The sequence below is a fragment of the Canis lupus genome, chromosome 12 (assembly GCF_048164855.1).
Source record: "Canis lupus baileyi chromosome 12, mCanLup2.hap1, whole genome shotgun sequence".
Taxonomy (NCBI): Eukaryota; Metazoa; Chordata; class Mammalia; order Carnivora; family Canidae; genus Canis; species Canis lupus.
The window spans coordinates 38,483,882-38,509,715 of NC_132849.1; the positions used below are offsets into that span (position 1 = coordinate 38,483,882).

General features: G+C 39.8%; 1 protein-coding gene across 15 annotated transcripts in view; it reads right to left on the reverse strand.

Moving 5' to 3' along the window:
* LTBP1 (latent transforming growth factor beta binding protein 1) overlaps window positions 1-25,834 on the reverse strand; it is a 392,301-nt gene that overhangs the window by 32,190 nt on the left and 334,277 nt on the right. For 10 of the 15 annotated variants that reach the window (XM_072770568.1, XM_072770565.1, XM_072770566.1 and 7 more), the window contains 2 exons: window positions 14,665-14,790; window positions 11,150-11,293 (listed from right to left, as the gene is read on the reverse strand). The exons of 2 other annotated variants lie outside the window; for them this stretch is intronic. In XM_072770568.1, coding sequence (XP_072626669.1) covers window positions 11,150-11,293; window positions 14,665-14,790 — 270 coding nt within the window. The remainder of the gene's footprint in view (window positions 1-11,149; window positions 11,294-14,664; window positions 14,791-25,834) is intronic. 3 more of the 15 variants (XM_072770561.1, XM_072770573.1, XM_072770571.1) reach the window with 1 other exon arrangement.

The window sequence follows — 25,834 nt, forward strand, 5'->3', positions numbered from 1 at the left end:
TTTGCCAGTGAGGATAAGACTTTAATGTCAACACCAACCTTTGTTTTGCAGTTGGTAGATGATTGTATTATTAGGAAAGTTTAATGAGTTATTTTCACAATAATTTCCTATGTATTTATTTTGGCAGGGTCAGGTTGACTGTGAAAACTAGATTAATATGCCATATAGAAAGTCTTCTTAAAATATAAGTTCATAGACTTGTATCAGAAAAGCTACCACCTTTTCTTTCTTCCTGTGGCAGGGAAAACAAGCAAAATGGCAAACAAAACTAGTGTATACATATCTCTCAAAAAATACAACATCAATGAGAATGTAAAAGATCCCTTTCACCCTTGATTCTGGTTACTTCTTAGATCATTCTGCCTTTGACATAATTCAGTCTGGACTCTCAGTGTTAATAGCTGATGACAAATTCCAACCTAGAATAAGTGTCCAGGAAAAAGCAGAAATGCTGATTTCTACAGCAGTTTATGAAGCGGTTTTAAATCATTTCCTTGTGTGTGAAATCAGATAGAACCTGCCAAAGCCCTCGTCCTTTTTAGCTTTCAAGTGTGCAGAAGACAGAAATGTGTCTTGTCCACATGGATGGAGAAGACCATCACTTCATTCTATGAACTCTTATCCACAGAATTCTTTGGGAAAAGTCAGGGCATTTTAAGTTATTAAAATCCATCATGAGCCCTGTACAACATTTTATAAATTTTCCCCCAACACTTGTGAATAAATTGACAGCCTATTACTAATTATTCTGCTCATTTTAATCACTTGATCTAAAAGTGCACCTAGCTATTAACGAACGCATTTAGAAATACAAGTCAAATCAGCAACACAAGCAATTTGTCAATGAAGATAAAAGAGGACTGAATAACTGTCTTCTTGTCTTCAAAGTTGTAAGTATGTCATGGTGTTTGTTATAAAATGGAATACTATATAGTAGGACACCATGAAGATTGCTATACTCATAGGTAATCAGACACCACAAGCTTCTACACTAGTCAGAAACTTTACATATATATAAAAATATAGACATATATGGTCTGTTTTCTACACTGTTTTACTTACAGCACAGAAACTGAGAAATAAAATTATCTTTGTTTTCCTTTTTCTTTGGAAGGAAACTCACAAGTTATTGCATAAGGGAGATAATCAATAAAATCATTGTATTATTCAGGTTTTACATTGGTTGTTACAAGTTTTATTTTTTTCTCCAAGCAGACTGAAAGTTCAATGTTTACACAGCTGAAATTGGGGGTCAGTCAGGCCCTCATTCGTGTTTGGAAAGAGATGCAAATTCTTTTAAAAAAAACTGGTCCACAAAGGTTGTTCTGTGAAAAACAGGCAATTTCTCTATCTTTCTAACCTTTAAACAATTAACTTCCTAGAGCATTTTTCCACTGGGGGAAAACACAATGCAATGTGATTTCTTTAGAGAATCTCTGTAGGAGTTTAAGTCATTGCTGCCTCAGGAAGAATGGTTCTATCACAAAATAGCTTTAAGAGATCTAATCAATAGACATAAAAGTGCCAAGCATGAAAAAGAATGAGTTTTATTTTTCTTAAAGATGTTATGAGTCAGATTAGCCACATCACATACCTCAGGTCACAGACTTTTTTTTTTTTTTTTTTTTTAAACCACAGACTTCTAAGAAACTACCTCTCCTCTGGTATTTTCAGATGTTATTTGTCAATTTTATTAAGAGGCTGGCATAACATCTGTGTACAAACAGCAATTTGTGTAGCTTAATTCCAGGGTGTGGATGGTGATAAATGAGTTTTGGGATCTTTTATACATGTTTCTGAAGCAATTTTTACAAAGGCCCTTTCTTGTGATCCACAGAGTAACTCCATGAAGCAGATGGTGCAGGTTATAAGCCTCTAGAAGAAACCATTTAGGTTGGATCCAATGTGCCATGCCTACTGCTTTTCCCAAACCTCTTCTTTGGGGCTCAGCTTCTTAGCATTTGAACTGGCACAAATTTGCTTTGCTTTGCCTTTTTTTCATTTCTTTCTCCTCTTTGAGACAAATGGACAGTAGATAATCCCTGCTGGTGTAGAGTGTAGATTTAAAGTCACAGACGTGGCCATCATGGTTCCTTGCTCTCAATAGCAAGTTGTGGGTTCAATCATATGTGCTACTTATGAAGAGCATTTTCTAGAAACTTCTCTCTTGGTTTGTCAGAAAGAAGAGGATGTGGTGTTTATTTATAGGACTGTTTCCTTCTTTGGTCTTATCTTAGGTTTGCTGTTAGGCTGAGGAAATCTGGGACATTTTTCTAATTAAAGTGGACATGAGCATTTTAAATGGGCCCTTGCCTTTGCTTTCAATTTCCATTTGCAGTGTATTCTGAAGGTCTTTATGGGCTAATCCTCTTCATACCCTTCTGGGATGGACAAGATTATGACAATGACAAAAAGAGTAACATCACAAATACTCGTGAGTATACAATGCCCCCAAATAAAACACCTGCCATAGTCCTGATGTCCAGAAAAAGACATCAATGTATAAAACTCTAACTATGGTAATGTTCAGTCAATTACATTTTTAAATGACTTTATTCATGAGAGAGAGAGAGAGAGAGAGAGAGGCATAGGCAGAGGGAAAAGCAGACTTCCTGCAAGGAGCCCAATGCAAGAATTGATCCAGGATCCCAGGATCATGCCCTGAGCCAAAGGCAGACACTCAACTGCTGAGCCACCCAGGCGTCCCCAGTAAATTACTTTTAACACAATCATTCACGAAGCTTTAGTCCCTTTTATATATTTTAAAATCACCACAGGCATTAATGTTTTATACCAACTTGTATTTTTATAAGAAAACAATTTCTAGTGTAATATTCCAAAGAGAAATAAAAGAAAACTTGGAAATTCCTATCTTTTTTTCCTAGTTTTCTCAAAGACTGGCAGGACAAGAACTGTGTGTGTGTGTGTGTGTGTGTGTTTAAAGATTTTTTTAAAATTTTATTTATTTATTCATGAGAGACACAGAGAGAGAGGCAGAGACAGGCAGAGGGAGAAGCAGGCTTCCTGCAGGGGAGCCCAATGCCGGACTTGATCCCAGGACCCCAGGATCATGCTCTGAGCCAAAGGCAGACACTCAACCACTGAGCCACCCAAGCACCCCTAAGAAGTATGTGTGTTTTAAGTGGAGTTCAGGAGAGAACCATTGGTGAGTTTCAGAAAATAAGCACTGACAATAGGAAAGGGCTGGAAAGGAAGGGACGCAAGTGAAAAGGAAGACTGGAAATACGTGCTAATAACTTCGATGGTGAAGATGTGAAAGAAGTGAAAAAGAAGAAGAGAAAGCCAAGCGCAAGAGAATAAATATGTGCGAGAGGATTCCTCTACACAGTTTCTGTCCTGAAAGAAGTCAGGTAAATGGGGAGCCAGGACTTGACAGCGCTGGGAAGGTAGCTGCATAGGGCCAGGGCAGGCAAGGCTGCCACAGAAGACTTCCTGGAGGAGGTGACATTTGAGCCAACTTCTTTAAAAATAATTTCTGAAAAATAGGACAGGAAATAAGGAGAGACAGGGGTGAGGAGGTAAAAGGCACAACAGTACTGAAGGGTGAGGGGCTACGGGGCCTACAGAAGGAGTCAGGGAAGGTGACTTTGAGAGTCTGAGGACAGGGCAGGGATGCACTGTCATGGGAACATGGGAAAGCTATGTTCCTGACTTAGGTGTTGGGTAGAGGACAACACAACTGTCCGCTGGAAGAGGGTCACCTCGGGGCCTCAGGTTAGCAGGCAGGCAACAAATACTGGCCAGGGCGAGTGAAGGTTCTTTGTCTTTGTTTCTTTCTCTGGTGAAGGACTAGAAGAGAATGAGAGAAGCGAGCCTGAGACAGGAACAGGCTGGGGTGGGCAGGGTGGAGGGAAAGTGTATGATTCACGGGGCCAGGACTCGAAACCGGAAAAATCAGGGCAAGAAGACTCCCAGAAGCAGGATGAAGTCCCAAGGGAAAGAATAACGGGTGTGACTCACTGAAGCAGGTGAGTAGGTAGTAGGTGGAGAACAGAACAGACGGCTCAGCAGCAAAAGCCCGGTCCCCACATGGGCACGGGTGCATCGGGAGGACTTGTGAACATGATCGGGACAGTGAAGCCACATCTGACATGACAGGGTAACTACCTGGAAATATTTCAAAGGACATGCACAAACCCTTCCTCTTCAGACCATATTCATAGCAAATGCTAGGATCCCACATCATGATCTCTAGTGCAACACCGTGGGTGTCCCCTGTAGTGTCAAGAACGTGAAATGGCTCATTCACAGTCTGAGTCTGTCACTTGGACCAACTGCTATCAGTTCATTCAAACACAGACCAGTCTCTCTACTAAACACTCAGATATTATTTTGGAGACTAGAGAGAGAGCAAGTAAAGAAATTTCATAAAAATAAAAGCATGGTTTGGTAAATTATTCAATCCTCTCTGAATGTGGGAAGAAACTTGACCCAACCTTTCCCCCCCACAAACAAATGAGCATATTTTCCTTAGACTTACCTACATTTATGGTAGAGATCCATCACCAATACACAATAAGACCATAGGAGTTTCATGGCATTTTACAATGTTTGCATTTTACATATTGTGCTCTGTCTTTAATTTTTTTTTCCTACTGAAGGTCTTTTTTTCTAATCAGAAATTATTTTCAAAAAATTCTTTCAATGTTAATTTATTCTACAGGTTAACTAAACACATTAAAAAAAACCCCTACTCTGCCAAATATAACAGTTGAATGATAATATTTGTGGTTTCCTGCCTTTAAAAAAATATGTACATACGTAAAACCTATAGCGGACCTCTCTAGAAAGAGAACAGGAATGCTGTCTGAGTTCCTCTGTCAGAACCATGAGATTGATTTGCACAGCAGGGAGACTCTTTTTCTTCTGTTCTACTTGTTATTTAAGGGGGAACCATCGCCCCCTACAGAGAGGTATAAATAGATAATTCCTCATTCAAGTGTGGCCTCCACTGTTGTCTGACCAAATGGATAATTATTTTGATTCTACAGTACTAGCTGGGAATGAGACAGTGAGATACTGAGGGGATATGCTCTTGAATGCCAAGAGGCAATTTGATTCAAGAGTTAGCGTCTGCCACAGGTCAGGCAGGCACTGGGTGTGCTAAGCAGTGAGCAAGGTTACAGGGGATGCAAAGAGGACTAAGACAGACTATCGGGGTCCTGCTGCCCTGCTAATGGATTTGGACTTCATGCTTAGGCAGTAGTAAGGAGTTGAAGCTTGCTGTGATAAGCACCGGGGGTTGTATGTGAGTGATGAATCACTAAATTCTATACCTGAAACTAGCGCTGCATCATATATTAACTAACTGGAATTTAAATAAAAACTTGGAAGGAAAAAAAATAAAGTCAGGCTCATGTTTTGCAAACATCAACTGTGGCAACTGCAAGGAGCAGGAAATTGATGGGAGAGGTTGGAGAGAAGTCAGGAGGGTACTGCCATGGTCCAGGTAAGAGATGCTGAAGGACTGGCCCAGAGTAGAGGTAACAGAGGAGCAAGGACAGCTCCGAAGGACACTGTGGAGGGAGAATTGGCAGGACATTACGATGGCTTGGATGAATGGTGAGTGAAATAAGATATGATGTCAGGATTTCCAGTGCTGATGTTTGGCAATTAATGAGTGAACACAGGTTGGAAAAGGAATGGTAATGAATTTGGTTTTGGATAATTTCGGGCAGACTTACAAGACAACCTGAGAGAAAGGCCTAAGAAGCAGCTGGAAACAGGAGTGCGGCCCTAAGGATGGAGGTGGAGGGACAAAAAGATATTTACTTGGCAGGGCATAGCATGTAAGTAACAGTTGACTCAGAGAAGAGGATTAAATATCCCCAGAGAAGAAGGGAGAGTAAAAAGAAGCCTGAACATGCAACTTCCTGGGTCATTATTATTTCAGGAATGGGCAACAGAAAAAGAGTCTGGGAATGAGAAAGAAAAAGACCAGAGCAAAAGGAAGGAGGATGCAGGGGAGAGGACTGTCCTGAAATCAATCAAAAGGAAAAGAAGGGGGAAGAAGAGGAGAGCTGACCTCTGACCCAAGGGGAAGGTGCTTTACAGACTAATGAGACTGAGGGCCCTGGACCAAATGGGAGACAGTCCTGCAGAGGCAGGTGGAGCATGGATGTCCTCTCCCAAGAATCTGGAGATTATCGCCATATGGTGCCACTGCAGGGGATTTTCATTTTTGATCTATTTTTGTATTTACCAATTTTCTGAGAAGAATGTGCATTATCTTAATAATGAAAACAAAACAAAGAAATAAAGTGAAAAGGAAGCCAACTTTTAGAAGAGTTTGCTATCATGGGGTCCTCAGCCCTGAGAAGTGGAATGGTGAATTGGAAAAGATCTCGGAGTTGGGTTTCCTGCACAGCATGAGCCATCGGACCCAAAGAAGAACATTTAGAACTTCTCTCTGGGTCTTGGCTTCCTTACACTCAAGTACAGGAGCTGGGCTGGGAAACCACGAAGGAGCTTCCTAGTTGTAGAAGCCTATGCCCCAGCTCATGATGTAAGAACAAGCTCTCAAATCCGTTAAAGAAAAATGGGTATTTAAGGCAACCCTGAAATACATTGTGTAAAGGAAAATTATTTTCTAATGCAAATTATCACTCCAATTTGTTTCATAATTTCTGATCTTATTTATTTGCTTTTCTTAAAGTGAGGAACACCTGCCTCGATGATAACATACCTTTTTGTGTTCTTTTCCTTATGCCTTCTGTTTTAAAAATAAAACTCAGTTTCTACCCCAGAGTCTCCTCTGTGCATCAATCAAGCAAGAGCAGCATTTTGTGGGTAAGGCTTGAAGGCTGAAGTTGCCAAGACTACTTATTTACTGCTTCCTTTAGAGTGCCCAAGGACATAAAGTTTTTATTGAGCAATTATCACAGGCACTGAGGAAATAAAAGCATCAGGCTATATTTTATATCCATACCCTCTTACATGTGATGAGTGGCGTGGATATTTTCTAGTTATTTCTGTTGCAGGTGCTTTTAGGCGATGTACAGCAATGTAAATTAGTGGCCAAAGGCCCAGGCAGTGAAAACCATTACGCCAGACCTAAAAAAAAAAATCAAGTGGGAGCCAAGAAGTAGTCTAGAAACAAAAATCTTAGGACATTAAAATCCGAAAGTACCTTAAAGGTGACCTGGCACAATGTCCTGCTGGAAGTGGGTGCCTTTCTGCCAGCAGGTATCCCAGCTGTTCCAGGATACCTCTAGAGAAACACCCACATTTCATGAGTTACCTGCTATCTCTCTAGTTATCGGGAAAATCTGCAGAGTGATCTGAAATCTGCTTTCCTGACATCTGCCCCTTAGCTTCAGTTCTGTCCTCAGAACGATACCACTGGAGATTATTCTGCTATTGCTCACTGTTGGAATACCCTTTGTCCTGGGGAAATTTTACAGTTGAGTAAAAATGTTATAGCCTCTTTGCAAATTCATCTTTCCTTTCTGAATTACTTTTCAGGGAGGATGAGATCTGAGCTGTTGGTCTATCATATATATAAGTGGTATTAATCTGAATCCTTGTTAAAAACTTTCACTTGGTAAGCCAAGTTTGGTCCTATGTAACTGCAGATCCTTTGACTGAAGTAGGATACAAATGCTTTTAAGTGGCCTCCATTAAGCAACCTGTTGTATGAACCAGTGTTCTCTTGCCCTCTGAGAAGCACCCTGGCCAATGTCCACAGCAGGTGCTCACAGCCAGCAGGCTTCTCCCAGATAGGAGCACACCTTCTGCTCTTTCATGATGAGCAGTAGGCTGACCAGGACTCAGTTGTGTTTATTCCCAAACATTTTGGCCAGTTTATTAATTACTGTAATTATATAACTAAACAGTATGGAAATCAGTAAAGTATGAGTTAAAAGGAGCTGTTTATAGAACAAGTTCAAGGTTTGGAAAGACTGAAGTTGATTCAGTTAAAACAACGCCATCAAATTAAGTGTGGATAAGACAACTATAAAAACCTAGAGGGATTTTACACTCATTAACTTTACAAAGGCCTTTAAAATCTTACTCAGTTTAAAGTAGGTGGTGTATGATGAGCACTGGGTGTTATACACAACTGACAAATTATTGAACACTACATATGAAACTAATTATGTTGGCTAATTGAACTTAACTAAAATTTTTTTTTAAAAAAAGTGGTGGCATAGGGATGCCTGGGTGGCTCAGTGGTTGAGCATCTGCCTTTGGCTCAGGGCATGATCCTGGGGTCCTGGGATCAAGTCCCGCATCAGGCCTGAGGAGCCTGTTTCTCCCTCTACCTGTTTCTCTGCCTCTCTCCCTGTGCGTCTCTCATGAATAAATAAATATATAATACCTTTTTTTAAAAAAAAAGTGGGTGGCACAGATCATGCATAATACAGTATATGCAAGACAAGCCATGCAGGACTCTAAGAGTAGACTTCTACTTGAAGAAAGACCTTGGCCCTCCTTCAAAGTTTGGTGAATGAATGTACCTTTATGTGCTTTAAGTTAAAGTTTAAATATTTAAAAACTATATCATCTTCTTTAGGATTTCCAGCTTCAATTCTCTTTTTAAACAGCAGATCAATTCCTGGCCCTGATGAAGTCAGGGAGAGAAATCTCCTCCTGCAGTTTATAGTCGGCCTGTCTCTCAGGGTCCTGACAGAGAATTGCTCAGATGAAGATGTCATCATAGACAATCTTAAGACTGCATATAATCAGTTAAAGTTTGCCAAGAACTATGCAAATTGAGGTATGGTTGTCAGAGTTGCCAGGAACTATATAAATTAGTCAGGTTATACTAACATGGACCAATAAAAACAACAGGGTATGTACAATATTTAGCAGAAGCCAGAGAACTATGAGGAAAATATGTATGAAACCATCATGGAAAGATTAGATACAAAGTTAAGAGGAAAAGAAACTATGCATCCACTGGCAGACAAGATTTATGAAGACGAGTATTCAAAATGAAGTTCTTTTATAAAGGCAGGATAGTACTTAGTGAACTCTGACTAGGACGCATTCCAGAACTTTTCAGAAAGTCAGTCACTGGGAGAGCCAAGGACACTAAGGGAGGAAAAAAGTAAAGCAAGTGTTTGGAACTTTGTTATAGAAAAACTTTATTTTTTTAAAATATTCTATTTATTTATTCATGAGAGACACAGAGAGAGGCAGAGACACAGGCAGAGGGAGAAGCAGGCTCCTCGCAGGGAGCCTGATGCAGGACTCAATTCCCAGACCCTGTACAGAAAAACTTTAAAATAGGAGATGAGGAACAACACTTACAAAAAAGGAATCACTGTTAAGTTTTAAGAGGCAGTTTATAATGAACTACTCCAGTTCCCCCAAAATGGTTCAGATGGTATTACAGTCCTATTATGGGGCCATTAATCTCTAAAAAAAGAAATGAGCAAGCTTTAGGATCTCAGACATGTACCTCATTCGAATCTATGTGAAGTGAATGAACTATTTTTTGATGTTGCTAAAACATTCTAGCAAAAAAATCAAGAAAAAAATAATTAAAAGGTCCACCATTTCAGAACAAATCCTAAAAAGATGAGAAATAGGTATCACTTAAGTGTTTGGATTATAGCTTACTTTGCCATTAACAAATGGCTTTTACATATAGGATTTAAAAAAAACTTCATAAAATGAGGTAAATATAACCTTTCTATTTTATAAGTGAGAAAACCAAAACTCATAAAAGGTAAATGATATGCCCAAGCTTGCACAGCTGGAAAATAGCAGACCACCATGGCCATTTCAATTTAAATATTACAAGAAGTTTGGAAAATAAAGGAAAAAGCTAAAATTTCCATTAATTCTAAGAATTATCTTTTTAAATGTGTTCTCGTCTTCCTTCCCCACCACTGGCATCTGTAATCACTGGAAGACCATGTTTTGTCACTTCACATTGTACCACTTATCTTGACTACCTAACCTTTGCATGACTCATTTAATACAATAGAACGATATGTGAATTATTTCAGTAAAAATAATACTGTGGGCGAGGTGCTACTCTATAGAAACAAAGACAAAGAAGAAAGAGATAGTTACCTAACCAATCCTAGTATGGGCCAGCCAGGTTTTTTAATTTTGTGTATGTCTTTGCTGTTACAGGAACCATTAAGATGAGAAGTCTTTTCTCTATGGCTCATGTGTCACAGTGGTAGTCACAAGAATGAAGAGCAACCCCTCCCTCTGACAATACTTCATCTCATCCCCTTCACATATTTTGGAATTACTGTGTTTTTGTGTAATTCTGCACCCCTCCTTTCTATATTTAATAATTAAGAAGGATATGTGTTGGTGAAAATATTTTTAATTTTTATTCCCTATCACTTCCAAAGACCGTTATTTCACACAGAACAAGTGTACCCTGTTGAGAAGTAGGGAGAGCTCTCATAGAAGCATGGATAAAATCAACTGAGATTGAGTAAGAAAGTCAAATGGCCAATGTTTCATTTTATTTGGCTCTCAAATGACCATTTTGGTCTTTTGCTTTCCTTAAAATACAACCAAACTATAGCTACATGGCACAAACTAAAAGACCGATCTGGAAGTTGATTAATTTATCTGGAAAACCATCAGCTCTCCATTTCAATTCGTGCCATGACGACACAGACTAAATCAAATTTTAAACGAATGCAAACACAGCCACTCTCTGGGCCAATTTCTGGAAAAAAAAAATAATAACCCCAAAAAAACCAACAACAAAAAAACCACCATAACAATTCCAAGTGGAAGTCTTTGTAGATCCTGAGAGGCCTATATGTTGCTTTTAATTTAGAGAAGTGTCAAGATACGTTTCTCCTAGGGCCAAGAAAGAAAGATTATGCAACCTAATGAGATGATGCCATATTAAACCCTGAGCTGATGGCTGAGTTGTGAGCGATTCCCAGTGAATGTTCTCATCATTTTGGATTCTTTGCCCTACACATGGCGTCTCGGGGTCGGAAAGCACGACAGAGGCCATCTAGCTCAAATAGTCATCACTGACCACATCCTAATTCACTGATAAGGCAGGCTCAGAAAGAGCAGGGATGCTTCCAGAGACAGCAGTGTGCCAGAACATTTGGTTATTCCTTACCTCACTCCCAGACTGTTTGGCCCAAACCTGTGTAGGTACAAGTCTCCAAGAGGAGCCACTGTGACTTACCTCCCGAGGCCCGGGAGCGGCACTGCCCAGTCATGGGGCTGTACTCCTGGTTTTCATCAGCACACACACATAGGAAGGACCCTTCCACATTTTCACAGAAGGCTTCACCACACACCCCACTGAGCAGCTCACATTCGTTCACATCTGGAAAAGGGAGCACAGATCAAGTCAGATGTGTGCCTCATTCCTGACAGCTCTCTATTTTACCAGGTGTACCAGGGCTCATGGTGCCTGCTGGTCACAAATGCTCCCTAGTGAGCAATCAAACCCTTCTACTATTCTGGGGGAATAGTAGAAGCCTAAGCTTAAAGGCTGGGCTGCATAATTTGGTTTGTGTAAAAGGACCATGAAAACACCAAGCAGAGTTTCCAAATTCCAATTCCACTTTAAGGAGGGCCCTGGAACTGTACTGCAAGGATCATATGTATACTCTGACCATTTAATTTTCTCTTCCTTGACTTTTTAACATAATGAGGTCTTAAATAACATGACAATGCACTCTCACTTTTGAATTCAAGGAAAATTAGTAAAACTGACACTTCAGAAACAATAACATTTCTTAACATTCATTTAAAAAGTTGTTTTCAACCTGTTCACGTATCTGAAAATACAGTTCTCTAGTAGCCAAAATGCCCATACTTCAACAACCAGAAATCAGGGTGTGTATCCCTTTGGGAGATAAAGGAAAGACCCTTGTAAATACTCACCAGGTTACACTAATCATTCACAAGAAAAAAAAAATATTCCAGTAACATATAGTGATATGACTGGCTGTTCCTTGAAAAATTCTGTGGATGTTCCAGAGTGTCATTTCTATTTTGCTAAGTGTTTTTCATCTGTACTTTAGACTTAATTAAAACACAGTCCAGGAAGCTACTAATGAGTAAATTTTATTTGATATTATGCAAGCACATAGCCCTAAAAAAGGTTAATCCTAATGTTCGGACTTGCCCAATACTACCTTTTACCTTGTCTCATCCACAGAAATTTCATTAACGAATGCCCAGTCCAACAAAGCACCTGACTTGACATCTGAAATGCTCATGTATTTTATGCATTAAACGTGTACAAACATCAACTCTCATGAGCACACTCTGAGACAGTTTATACAAAGTTAAATATTTGAGCAATTATCCAAATCATTCAGGGGAAAAAAAAATCTTATTTTCACCTGCTATACCCAGTTAATTGGACAAAAAGTTTATGTATCTTGACTTATTTGGATAATTACTTCAGTTTTCCGTTTCACTTTGTATATAAACAGATATAAACCTAATGAGCTGAGTTTTGCTTATGAAAAGGTATTATAACATGAAGGAAAGCAAAGAGTTGGCATATTTAATCAACTCAGACAGTCATAATTTAGACCAGAAAAATTGACTTTAGAAATTTGCCAGTTCACATTTATCAATTTGGTAAATGTCAAATGGAACTTTCTACTTTCTAACTTGCATTATTTACATGACTATTGGTATCTCTCCCATGAGAATGAATTCACTCAATCAAAAAATACTTTCTAGTTTACTCCTGTGGGCCAGGCACTGGCAGAACAATGACGCAGGCAGGCCCAACTCCTGCCTTCACAGAGCTTATGGTCAAGCCAGGGAAATCAGCCAGATGATCTCACAGGCCATGCTAAGTGCTAAGAATGAAAAGTGCAAGGAAAGCATGGAGCAGTGGACCTTAAGTGGAGGGGTGGGTCACAGAAATGATACTGGAGCCAAGAAGTTGCATCTGAAGGATGAGTAGTAATATGAAACAGAGTTGCCAGAGAATAGGCAAGGGGTGAGGGGTGGGGAGGCACTGGCAGGGTCCAAGCAGAGGAGACAGCATGGTCTTAGTTTGGTCTCAGGGCTGTCTCAACCCTTAAATTCTATAAAACACCTCGCATGAAGTGCCCATAGTAGATGCTCAGTTAATATCTTTGAAAGAGTCAATGAACAGATAAAATGACACCTGTTGAGTTTGGCAAAATGATAACAAATATCCTTCCCCTAAGGGTGGTGTTTTGTGGGCTAAAAGAGAATGTCAAGATGGGTTCAGCGTGCTCATCTGCCTGGTTAGAAGTAAACATCACCAATTGGGACTCAGGAGTTGATGTGGAATCAGTGGCTTAACATCTGATATCTCAACAGGTAACAGTTAAAATTTACTGTGCATCTACAAATAGGCCAACCATTAGTCCCAACTAGGGCAGGGAGAGACGATGTTCTCAACCACAGGATCTGGAGGCCTCGGAGAAGGCAGCTGCAGGCAGTATGCCCAAATGACACCCCCCAAAGCGTGTAAGTACTGTAACTGAATCCGCTGAAGGTACTATGGAAGCAGGAGAGGGGTCAGCACTGAGCTGGAGAGAGAAAAATGGAGCAGGGACAGCATCTGGGAAGACAGAGACAGTATCCTGAGGAGTCAGTGCCACTCAGGCAAGGGAAAGCTGGGAAGATATCCCCAGCAGGAGGGGCACACAACAGCCAAATCACTGCACAGCTCTGTGAGAAACCACATGCAGTTGTATGTCACTGGGGTGCAGAAGGTGAAGAAGGAGGTGTGGAGGCTGAGAAGTGGGAGCCAGTCACGTAAGCTGTTTAGTCCAAATATTTAGACAATTTTTATTGCCTTTTAGTGCAAAGGAGACTAAAGCGGGATTTGGAACCAGCACTTATGACAGTGTTAGTTTAAAAGTGGTGACTGTTCAAGGGGGTGGGTTCATCATTAAACTTCCAAATCAATTTTGCTTTCCTTGTCTAATCTGGATATGAATTAATGCTTTGAATTGCATATGTTCAAACTCAGAAGTTACACAGCCGCCTCCTGAGGCGTTGTCTGCTACAAAATGAACAGAGTCAGAGTAAAGAAAAAGCCTTGTTACCTGGGATGTTCTTAATTTAATAACCTTTCTTCTTTCTCATTTCATGGCTCTAATTGCAAATGTTCCATAATGAATTTGATTTAAAGAAATCACAGCTGATCAGAAAATGAAATATCAGATATATGGACTATGGGAGCATTTCCTGGACCCCTGTTCTAGGACATCTAATGATATTCAGGATGTCTTCCAGCTCCGTCAAGCCCAGACAGACTGAAGAAATACAGTTGCACAATTCAAAGCATCATTTTACAGGTGTCATTCCTGGAAAATGAAACTCTTGCCAACACTCTTCCGTAAGTGCACTGCCTAGGGAGGTACATCCTGAAGACAGACAAGCCATGCCACCCACCAGACTGTTTCCTGGGCAGGAGGGACTCTGCGCAAGGGCTCCATACGCACAGCTAGAGTTTAAACAGATGTTCTTTCTTAATATACATGAAATTCAAAGTTCTCCTCTGTTTCTTAGGGCCCTTACAATTTCAGAAGCCATCTTTCTGTACACCCCCAAATTGTGTGACAAAATCAAATAAGGATAAAAGTCTATCCGAATTACCTTGCTTACAATCTCTCCTGCTGTTGATGATTTTGATGGCATTTCAGTAGGGGGAACGTGAAACATGTTGTGGAAAGAAATCTAAACACTCACCCACACACCCTTGCCCATCCTGTGGGGCCTGAAAGCCCTGATAACAGAGGCAGCGGAAGGAGCCAGCCGTATTGTCACAAAACCCGTGACTGTCACAAATAGTGTTGTTTACACATTCATCAATATCTGTAAAAAAGACATGTAACATCAGACACAAAACACAGACTGACAAACACCAGATATTAATGGATAGACAGAGGTGCTCAGCACACCTCGGTTAGCATGAGATGATCATGTTTACACAGAATGAACCTCTAAAACATTTTACATATAAATAAAATGTTTTGATGAAAAGGTCTTCATAGACAAATGCTAGGCTTTGTGAGAAAACATTTACTTTTCCTTAGGAAATGTTTTCAAACAGATATAGCTGCTATAATTGCCACGGTCCGTGTTTTCTGCTTGCTTCCAACCCTTTATGTCCAAGGAGGGTATATTCTCCTACAGGGGAAACACGTGAAAAGTATTGTCACCTTTCTGGATTGCTGTCAATGCTCACAGTTCTATCTGCAGAGGTGGGGGCTGCAAAAAGCCTTGGCCTCCTGGCAGTGGCTCACTCAACCCTATAGATAACCTTGGGCAAATCTCAACAGCATTCCCAGGAAGGAAGGAGAGGAGGGGAGGAGGAAGAGGAGGAGAGAGACAGAGAATCTCATGAGTTCAGCAGCGTAGCCAGTCAGTCTGACTGATTCACAAGATTTCCTGTCACCAAGTTATAGCCACTCAAGGTCTTAAATATCAATGCTCCCACTGATCAGCCAGTGGCTGATTTGTAAATTCATTGTGTTCTCTATAAACTTGATGATAGTGGTCCTATGCCTTTGTTTCCAAATTAAAAAAAAAAAAATGTTCTCATAAAAGTGATGTCTCAATTACAAAGTTGCAAACAGACCTTTAGATACACTTCTTTATCCTCACAGTGACTAATTTCCTTTGGGTTTTTGGTGCCCTTTTCCTTGCTTACTGCCACACCACACACTCCCATCTGTCAGGTTCTGCCTCTCTGTCTCTGGATCACATAGTCCCAAAACACAGGCTTTTTGAGATACAGTTAAGAAAATGCAGTTACTGTATCCAAATACATGGGAAGATAACAAATGATTTAAAAAAATGGTAAGTTGAGAAGCCCTTGACAGAATTTAGTTTGGAGGAGTCAATAGAACTGAGTTTTCCTCTTCCTCAATTTTTAAAAAAAGTTCTATTTATTTAAGCAATCCCTACACCCAACATGGGGCTCAAACTCAAAACCCCAAGGATCAATAGTTACATGCTCTTTCAAATGAGCCAGCCAGGAGTCCCTGCTCTTCCTAAGATTTTTTTTTTAAAGATTTTGTTTATTCATTCATGAGAGACAAAGAGAAAGGGGCAGAGGCAGAGGGAGAAGCAGGCTCCATGCAGGGAGCCTGACGTGGGACTTGATCCCCGGTCTCCAGGATCACGCCCTGGGCTGAAGGCGACACCAAACCGCTGAGCCACCCAGGCTGCCCTCCTCCTAAATTTTTTAATGTCAAGAAACTTTCCAGTAGAAAAATAAGATGAATACAATGATTACTTGGTAGCTGTCTCCATTTCCCTTCCTAATGTTCCAACATAACCGAGCTTAAGTTCGGAGACTGTCTCACTGCTGAATTGGAAACTACGAAGGACTACCCACTTTTCTTAATTTTCTCAACTCAAACACAACTGTCCCTTCTCCTTTCGAGGCTGGGCTCTTTCTTTCCTCCCTATCAGTTTCTCCTCCCCCTACTGATACCTGCTCACCTTTTTCTAGCATCCTCAGCCACTCACCACCACCCCCTTCACTGACTTCAAACATATTAAAAATCTCAAAAAAAAGAAAAAAGGTTAAAATCTCCTGGAAAACCGTTCACTTCACTATGTCACCTACTGTCCTCTTCCACTCATTCTACTGCTACAGAACGTCTCAGAAGAACTATCTACTATCTACTGCCTTTGTTCCTCACGTACCTCATCAGTTAAAAGAAAATACTAGCAACCTCACGACTAGTAACATTGGTAGATTCCTAAATTTTAGATTCCTAAAATTACAGTGAACACTCACCAAAATAACATGTTAATTATTACTAGTATTCCTCTCCCTGTTCCTTCATGACCTACAAACTCACTCTCTCTTTACTCTACAAAGCTCCTCTGAGAAAGGCCACCAACGGCTGACCTGTGCGTAAATTTGATGATCATGTTCCAGTCAGCCATCATCATCCTTAACCTCCAAGGCTGCCAACACCCTCCTTGAACTCTCTCTCTCTATCCCACGATGGAGTATTATTCTTGTTTGACTTTTAACCGTGTTGGCTGGCCCTCGTCCTTTTGCAGCCTGAAGATGGGGTCTGCCAAGGCTCGGGCCTCCCTGGGACCTACGGCTTCCTTAGAGCTGCCCTGTTCCACCCTTTCCAGACAATCTGGATTTCAATTACCACGGTCATCAGAATGAATCCCAAAGCTTCATCTCCAGCCAGGATACTTCTGATTCTTAATCATTCCCATTTCATCTTCTGCTCCAATCTCAAGCTTATCGGGCCTGAAATCAAATTCACTGTATTCTTCCTAAACCACACTTCCTGAGCTTACTGACAAACCTCTCTTATTTTTGTCCTTTTTTGCCTCTCTCTCTTACCTCAACTTGAACCAAAAACTCAATGACATTATTTCACATCTAAATAACTGAATCTCCTCTGCAACAACTAACACAAAGATGACACACAGTGACTCTATTCTGATGGATTTCCAATGTTAGCCTAAGGCCACAATTTATTTACCGGTCACAACTGTGAGAGCAGTAACTATATACTATTATCAAATCACTTACCATGGGCTCCTACTAATTTTAGACTTCTGGAAATGGGTATTTGTCTAAGAGACTATTCATTGAGCCACAGGATTTAATGGCTGGAAAGAAACTCAGAAATGCTTCAAATTACCAATTATTATACTGATGATTTCCCAGTGTCTCTCAAAGGTTGATCTTTGTCCTTTGAAACCATTTATCTGATACTATGGGACATGTTCATGATAAATGAACTTACTATCACCCTCCTCCTCACCTCACTTACAGTTCTCCTATATTCTCTTCATCAGGGATTTCAACCAGCCCCCTTAGCTAGAAATCTTGGGGCATGCTTCTCTCTCTCCTCTGTCTTGTCCCTCCCTATCATACCCTCTTTTCTGTCTTCCCCACACTCCTCACACTCCTTTATCCCCAATCTGGCCACCCTCCCTCTAATCCATTGTCTACCAACTACAAATCTGTCAGTGACACTCCCTTGTTCAGAATATTCAGTATCTCTTCTTGGCTGGAGGACACCAACCACTCTCCTTGGCAGAGCAGAGAGCATCCTTCCTCCTTAGGCTCCTGGCTAAACAGTCCAGCCAGAGTTTTTAGCCAACATTTATTTCCCAATTTACATCCTAGCCCTCTCAGTATACCAGTTTCTTGAAAACCCTATAGTCTTTGATTTCTCACTGACTTGGAACCTTCCACAAACTCTTCCTGGCCCATCAGGAGTCAGCCCAAGGGACACATCCCAAGTATCAAACTTTAGGGTCCCTCCTCTCTGCTCCCAGGGCATTTTGTGCCATTGCCGTACCCATCAGGGCCACTTTTTGGGGTGGAGAACACCCAACTGAGTCTCACCAGCAACTTAGATCCCTACTAAAACAAGACGGCAAAGACGGAGGAAGGAAAACCAGTGCCGAAAATCTGGCGGCTTTTCAGTCCAGACTCTTATAGTAACATCTCTTTGCTTTCTTTTTTATTAATTCTGTGCAGTCACAGCTGATGATGACTTTGTGTTAATGACCACCAGCTCAGGAACTGAGAAACTGACCTTAAGGTGAACAAGTCCTGAGACGGTTATGAATTACTGGGCGTCTTGCAGTCTCAGACTTAATGCACCAGTGATTAACACAGAGAGTTTAGATGAGCAATATTTTGGATTTAAATGAATAGGAAAAAATAACGTGGAATGCCTGGAGACTAGCTCTTCAACAACTCATATTTTATGAAAATGATATACTGTAACTCTCAGCAGTTTCATGTTTTCAACAATGAGGTAAAGTAATAGCTTAACAAAAGGACATTCGCTTTATTTCTCTAATGACCTGTATAAAACAACATTATTTCATTAGAATTGTCTTTGATGATGTGAGTGCTGAGATATTTTCCCATTGTTAGTCCTGTCTATAAAGTCCTAAGACCTGCTATAATTAAGATCAACTCTATAAAAATAAGACTAAATGCAAGAACATTTATTATTATTTGAGAATAAAAGCCCTTCCAAGATGCAAGTTTCATTAAATGGATAAGTGAAAGCCATCTTGTTTTGCTGAAGTTGATTTTGAATATGAAACTCAATTCTGAATGATGCTAATACAGCAGGATTTCTCTTTAATGAAGGGGTCACTCTACTAAATACTAAAACCAATTTTGTTTAGACATCTGGAAGAGCCACGCATGATATTATCACCAGTCATACTGTCTACTAGATGAGTGATGAAGAAATGAGTTCCCAGAGATCTCCAGAGTTGGCAACCCAGATGAATTAGTTATGCTCCGATAATACTGTTGATTTCTCAGGCAAGTTTTCTCTATTCATATTTCATAGAGTAAGGCAGATATAAATATTATAGGTATGTGGATATGAATTCAAGGAGGAATTACACAGATCAAGAACGGTAGATCGCTGATATGAATTCTCTAATAACAAGATTAATATAAATGTAAGAAAGAGAAACAGAGCATCCTTTTGGATAGCTGGAATTACCAGCGGCTCATTTTTAAAGTAGCAATGCTGTCAGTGACTAGATAGGTCCACATTTTGAAGGTCTTAATTTCTGACCCATTTGGTAGATCTTTTTTCCTTGCCTATATATGCTTTTTGCCTGGTACATTTTCTCAACAGACCAAAGCTTTTCAAAACCTATTAATTAGTATCAGGGATTTTATATATAAGAGCAGAACTCCAACCACATTCCTAAAATTCTCAAATAAAGGCATAAGGCCAGATCCTTGGTGTCATCTCACTTAGGTAAAGTGAACTATGAAATGAGGTTAAAGTATGGAAAAGAGGCAGGATTTTCTAAAAGAGATTGGGGTCTAGGATAAGGCTTATTACTCACCAGAAAATTACAGCTATGTTCAAAGACCACAACAGTGAAATTCCTAATAAGATTCCTAATGATTCCATTAGGTATTCTGTACTATATACCAAAAAGTATGGGTATGGGGAGAAAAGACTATTTGTAAATACTTTGTCAATGAAATGAGCTGGTTTTCTTCCTCTTAGATACACCACTCAGTTCCTTGTTCTGCACTAAGAAAAAAGTGCTTCTTTTTCTTTCTTAACATGTCCTACCTTTGTGTTGATTTTCTTTTTACTTATTCTGAGTAAGATACATCTACCTGCTGGAAGAAAAAGCTCGCTTATGAGCCTTCTGCGGCCACCAGCTCACTCTAGGGAGCTGGATGGCAGAAACTGAGTCCCATTTTTGGTAATGGATCATTCTCAGGAAAATCTCCACAGCTGCATGGTTGAGAAGAAGACGACTTCCTGTCATCAAAACATTTTTTATATGAATGATAGGGTTCGTCTCAACTTGAAGGAACTTTGAAGATTATCCAGTTCAACCCTTTCATTCTAGGAATCAGAAAGCTGAGGCCTGGGGATGCAAAGTAACTTGCCTCAAAGTTACCCAACCAAAGCTGGCAAAGGAACAGAGGCTAGCAAAAGAGCAACCTTCTGAATCTAAGTTTGCGGCTCTACCTATCACAACCTCTTGCCTCCCATCATGGTGATGGTTCTAGAAGGCCAGTGCCAGAGGATGAATAGAAACAAATGTCTGTGAATCCAACAAGCATATTGGAGTGTTCTCACTACAAAGATGTAAGTCAGAACACACACTGTTCAACTTATACTGACTTAAGAGTTTAATCAACTACCTTACTCTTATCCTTAAACAAGTCTTGAACATCAAGTATTATCATACTTGAAACCTAAATACCCAAGGTGCTGGACGTCCTTCAGAGGCTCTTTTTGGGGGACACCCTGGAAGAAAGGCCCAGCAAGCACCGAGGGTGTTCCAGCCACGGAAAATCCCAGCACCATGTATAATACTGGTGCTCTCGGAATTTCTTCATATAAAGGAACGACCCACTATTTCAGCCCAGGGCTTCATGACCAACTTCAACTGGTTAAATATTTGGTGCCAGAATCTTAGGAAAATAAAGCCAAAAAAGTAGGGGTGGAGGAGGCTTACACTGGAAGGGATGTAGGGTTCCTGCTTCAGGGGAAATGCAGCCCTCATACTTCTTATTGAAAGGAACGGAAGCCGAGCAGGAGACAGTAAATCCCAGCCAAGAAGTGGGACTGAACAATGTTAAACCAGCTGAATAGCTGCCCAAAGGAATTTTAAAATGGCATGGCGGCTGGCCCAAAAGAGATTAAGGTCTCTCTCACAGCAGAGGAGAGAAGCCAGGATTAAACGGAAGAGGAGTGCAAGGCCTAAAGAAAAAAAATAAAATTTAGCCAATAGGAAATTAAAAACTGGATTTGGAGATGGTCCAGACAATACAATAGGATATGGAAAGAGCCTTGAAAAGAAAAAGGTCCACTGAGGTCTGGCAATATCAACAGGCTGAAGAATATGGGCCTTATGTGTTATGGAAAATAACTTTGTTCTGAGAAATGGGGATGAGCCAGAAAACAGCAAAACTACGTCCTTGTAAGGAGTTGACTGCCACGCCGTTGCCTGACAGAGAAGGATGGCGGGAAAACCTGGGGATCTTGACGGTCATAAGTATGTTCTGAAAGCTAGTAGCCTAAAATAAGTAAGCATCAAAAAGTGACAGAGGTAGCAAATTATATTTCAAATCCAACTTCCTAGTACATAAATTCTAGAAAACAAGGCTAGTCAATGAGAGATCGCTCATTTTCTTCCTCATCTTGAAACCCATTGCTTCAGAAAAGATTTACTTAAAATATTCTTCAAAAATTACCCAGAGCAGCCTACCATTTGATTTCTGGAAATAGCTAGAAGTTCCAGAGAAGGTAAACCAAATTTTTGCCCTGATTTTCATCAATCATTATGTGGATGATGTACATTCACCATCCATAGTTAAAGACATCCTAATGAAAACCACCCTAAAAACAAAAATATCATCTCAAGTCCCAAAGCATGGGACTAATCCTTGATTACCTCCCTACATCCAATCATTGCACTCTTCTGATTTTCTCCCTTGACTCTATCTTCATGCTCATGCTCTCCCCATCTCTCGACCTTATAGGGAGCTTTACTATCTCTAATCTGAATTCCCACAGTGGAATTCTAATGGGTTTTGTGCTTTCAGCCACTCCAAATCCATCTTCTAATGAGAAAATGATTAACCTACTGAAACAGTCCAACCAAGTAATTCTCTGCTTAGACCTCTTTGGGTTTTCTCATGGATCACAGTATAAAGGCCATTGACACATGTCCTCTGGAGCTCATCCACAGTTGGCTTCTCAAGATCTGTGCTTTTCTAACTGACCCTCTGCCCCTGCATCTTCTACTTCCCTTTTTCCCTCCCTACTGGTCATTTTCTATCAGGATCACAGAAGATGAAAAATCTCCAGCTATCATCTTAAAAATAACCTAGAGGCTCCTTGCATATGAGCCCTTTAGCTAGAATCATATTTTTCAGTCTAAATTCTAACAGCCAATGTTCTGCTGTGTCCACTCCACCAGTTTTTGTATGATCTTAGATGGTTCTCATATATACTAATCCACTGAAATGGCTGTTGATAAGGTCACCATTTTGTAAAATCCAAAGGACTCTTCTTGACTGGCATCTTTACAGATTGTTCAGTGGTATTTAATATAGCAGACTACTCTTTTTCTTAAAGTACCCTCTAACTTTTGATTCTATGGTCTTGTATGCTCCTGGGTTTCCTCTTAATCCTGTGGCCACTTCTACACAACCTTTTACTTTATTCCTAAATGTTGGTGTTTCTCAGGGCTTAGTCCTAGATCTTCTTTTCTTCTCATTCTATGATCTCTCTTGATGGCCCTACCCATTCTAATACCATCTGTATCTGACAAGTCCCAGGTTATATCTCCAGGCTAGACTCCTCTTCCAAGTACTAGATCTAAATTGATCCATCCAATTGCCTGCCTGATACACCCACATGAATATTTATTTCGTGGTCAGCTCTAATCCCAAATCATAAATGTGATCTTTAAAAAAACCTGATTCATTTTTTTCCCCTGTGAGCAAATAATGCCAGCAAATATCTATTGCTAAATCCAGAACCAGAGATCTATTCTCAATATTCCTTCTCCTTCTTACCCTACATCCAACTCAACACTATATTCTAACCCAATACCAGGTTCCATTTTCAAAAGATTTCCTGAGTCATTCATTTTTTTTCATCACACTGTTACTACTCTAGCCTGAGTACCAATATGTCTGCCCTGAACAACATCCTGCAAGACTTCCCCTGACATTTTTCTTGCCCCTTTAATCCCATTTCTTTTTTTTTTTTTTCTAATCCCATTTCTAAACAGCATTCTGGGTGATGTGCATTTTAAAAATATACAGCACTGAGTAAAATCAAATATTAAGAGTAAAAACACTGAAAAGGACACAAATATTTTATGTGCCTCTAAGAAAGGGGGAAAAATTCTACAAGCTATTTTGTACTGCTTAAAAAAAAAACCCATCAACTATAAGAAGCATCCAACTATTAGAGTGTGAAAAAATATATATTTTCAAAATGATGACATACAGTATATCATGGTCCTTAAAATTAATCAATCTGTTTCTTTTACACTTAGAATGATATCCAAACCCATGGTGTTTTCTGGGAAGCTTTGCATCTTCCGCTCCTGACTCTCCAGCCCATGACTCACTGCCTCAAGTACTGAACATAGGTCTTTTTCATTTTCACTTCCCTGAATGCTACTACTTTCCCTGCCTCAGAGTCTCTGCCCTCACTAAAACTCTACCTGGGAATGCTCTATCCCACCTGCCATCCCCATCCCACTCTTCTAGCAGCTAACTCACTCTTTAGAGCTCAGCTCAAATGCCATTTCATAAGATAGTTTTCCCTCCTCCTCCTTCTCACTGACTCTTCTCTTTCCTTCATAGCAGCTGTAAAGGCTTGTGGTCACATGCTGTTTGGAAAGCTTATTTGTGTATTTACTGCTTGCCCTGTGTACACAGATATTTGTTTTGCTAATTACCACATGCCCACATGGAAACAAGCCTGGTGCATAGCAGGTGTGCAAAGGCAATATTCAGCATATTACTTGCTTAATACCAAAGCTAGCATAACTTCCACAATCCAGCCTTTGCCTACTTCTTTATCTATATCCTATATATCCCTTTTTCCTCTTTTACATGTTCAACTGAAACTAATTTACTTATGTTCCTAAACTTATCCAATCTTTCATGTCTCCAAATCTTAGCTTATGGCATTTATTCCAAGCCCATCCTCCAAGTCTCCATGCCCACCAATTCTTAACCGGAGCCTCTTGAAAGCTTTTCTGACCCAATTTTGCATTGAAAAAAATGTATCTAAACACACAGCCTCTTCCTGCCCCTCCCTAGCCACTTATGAGGACCTTAAAAAGATGGCACATCACATTATCACCAAAATCCAAGGCTGAGCACTCACAGTCATAGCAGGGGACAGAGAACCACTGAAGCAGTGGTGCTAGGCTAGAAGAACATCTGGTGACACAGCCTTTTTCCATCTGATCAAAAGCAAAGTACATTAAAGTTGCAATGGAGTTTAAAAAGTTGAATTTGTAACGCAGGAACTTGTATCTGAAATTTTCAAAGGCAACTTGAAAAAGAAAACTGAATGGAGGAAAATATTCACTTTTATACCCCAGAGTACAAAAAAAGTTAAATACAAAAACAACAGCACAGAGATAAAATACTCTAAGAAATAAAAGTATAAAATTGATCACAACAGAATACATAAAATGGCAAAGTAAAAAGATAGGAAAGAAAAAAACAGCATAATAAACTTAAAAGGCAAATTAAAGAATTAGAGAAATATCTATAAAATATTGATAAATCATTATCCTTAATATACATAAATTGGTCAGAAAAACACAAACTCCACCTCATATAGGCAAAAAAATGTCACATAAGAAATAACTATAAAAGTTTATTGATAATAAAGCACATTAAAATGAGATATTACTTCTTATCAAATTAACACAAAAATGGAGCATTAGCTTCTTGAGAGTGTCAAGAGCTAGGTCTCATCGGGTGGTGGTAGAAACAGAAAGCAGCACATATTTCTGGCAAGCAATGTGGTCCCAGGTGTTGTTAAGCCAGTAAGGTTGCCAACATTCTTTGATCTTGTATTAAGTACCTTACAATCTAGTCTAGGGACATGATCACTGATGAAAATAAACGTGTACATACCAGTATATTCATAGAGGACTAAATAGCAACAATCACAAAGGAAACAGTCTGATCTCCATAACTCACAAGACACTTTTACAAATATATGGTATGATCATGTTATGGAATTATGTGGTCATCAAAAATTTATTTTCAAAGATCAGCAAAATACAAATAATATAATGCAAAGTGAAAAAGTAAAGATAAAAGGAATAAGATCTTATTGTAATAAATTAATGAAGACTCTAAAAAAAAAACACCAATCTATCTGGCTGATAGATAAATGACTTTATACTTGAGAGGATTTTCTAAGTTTATTTTTTTAAGATTATTTATTTATTCATGAGAGACACAGACTGAGAGAGGCAGAGACATAGGCAGAGGGAGAAGCAGGCTCCTCGCAGGGAGGCTGATGTGGGACTCGATCCTGGATCCCAAGATCACGACCTGAGCCAAAGGCAGGCGCCTAACTGCTGAGCCACCCAGGCGTCCCTGGATTTTTCTAAGTTTTCTACAATGAGCACACGTTACTCTTAAAATTAGAAAATTTATATATTTGTTAGAGGAGAACACAGGCAACACCCTTTTTGATCTCAGCCACAGTAACTTCTTGCAAGATACATCCACGAAGGCAAAAGAAACAAAAGCAAAAATGAACTATTGGGACCTCATCAAGATAAGAAGCTTCTGCACAGCAAAGGATACAGTCAACAAAACTCAAAGACAACCTACAGAATGGGAGAGAATATTTGCAAA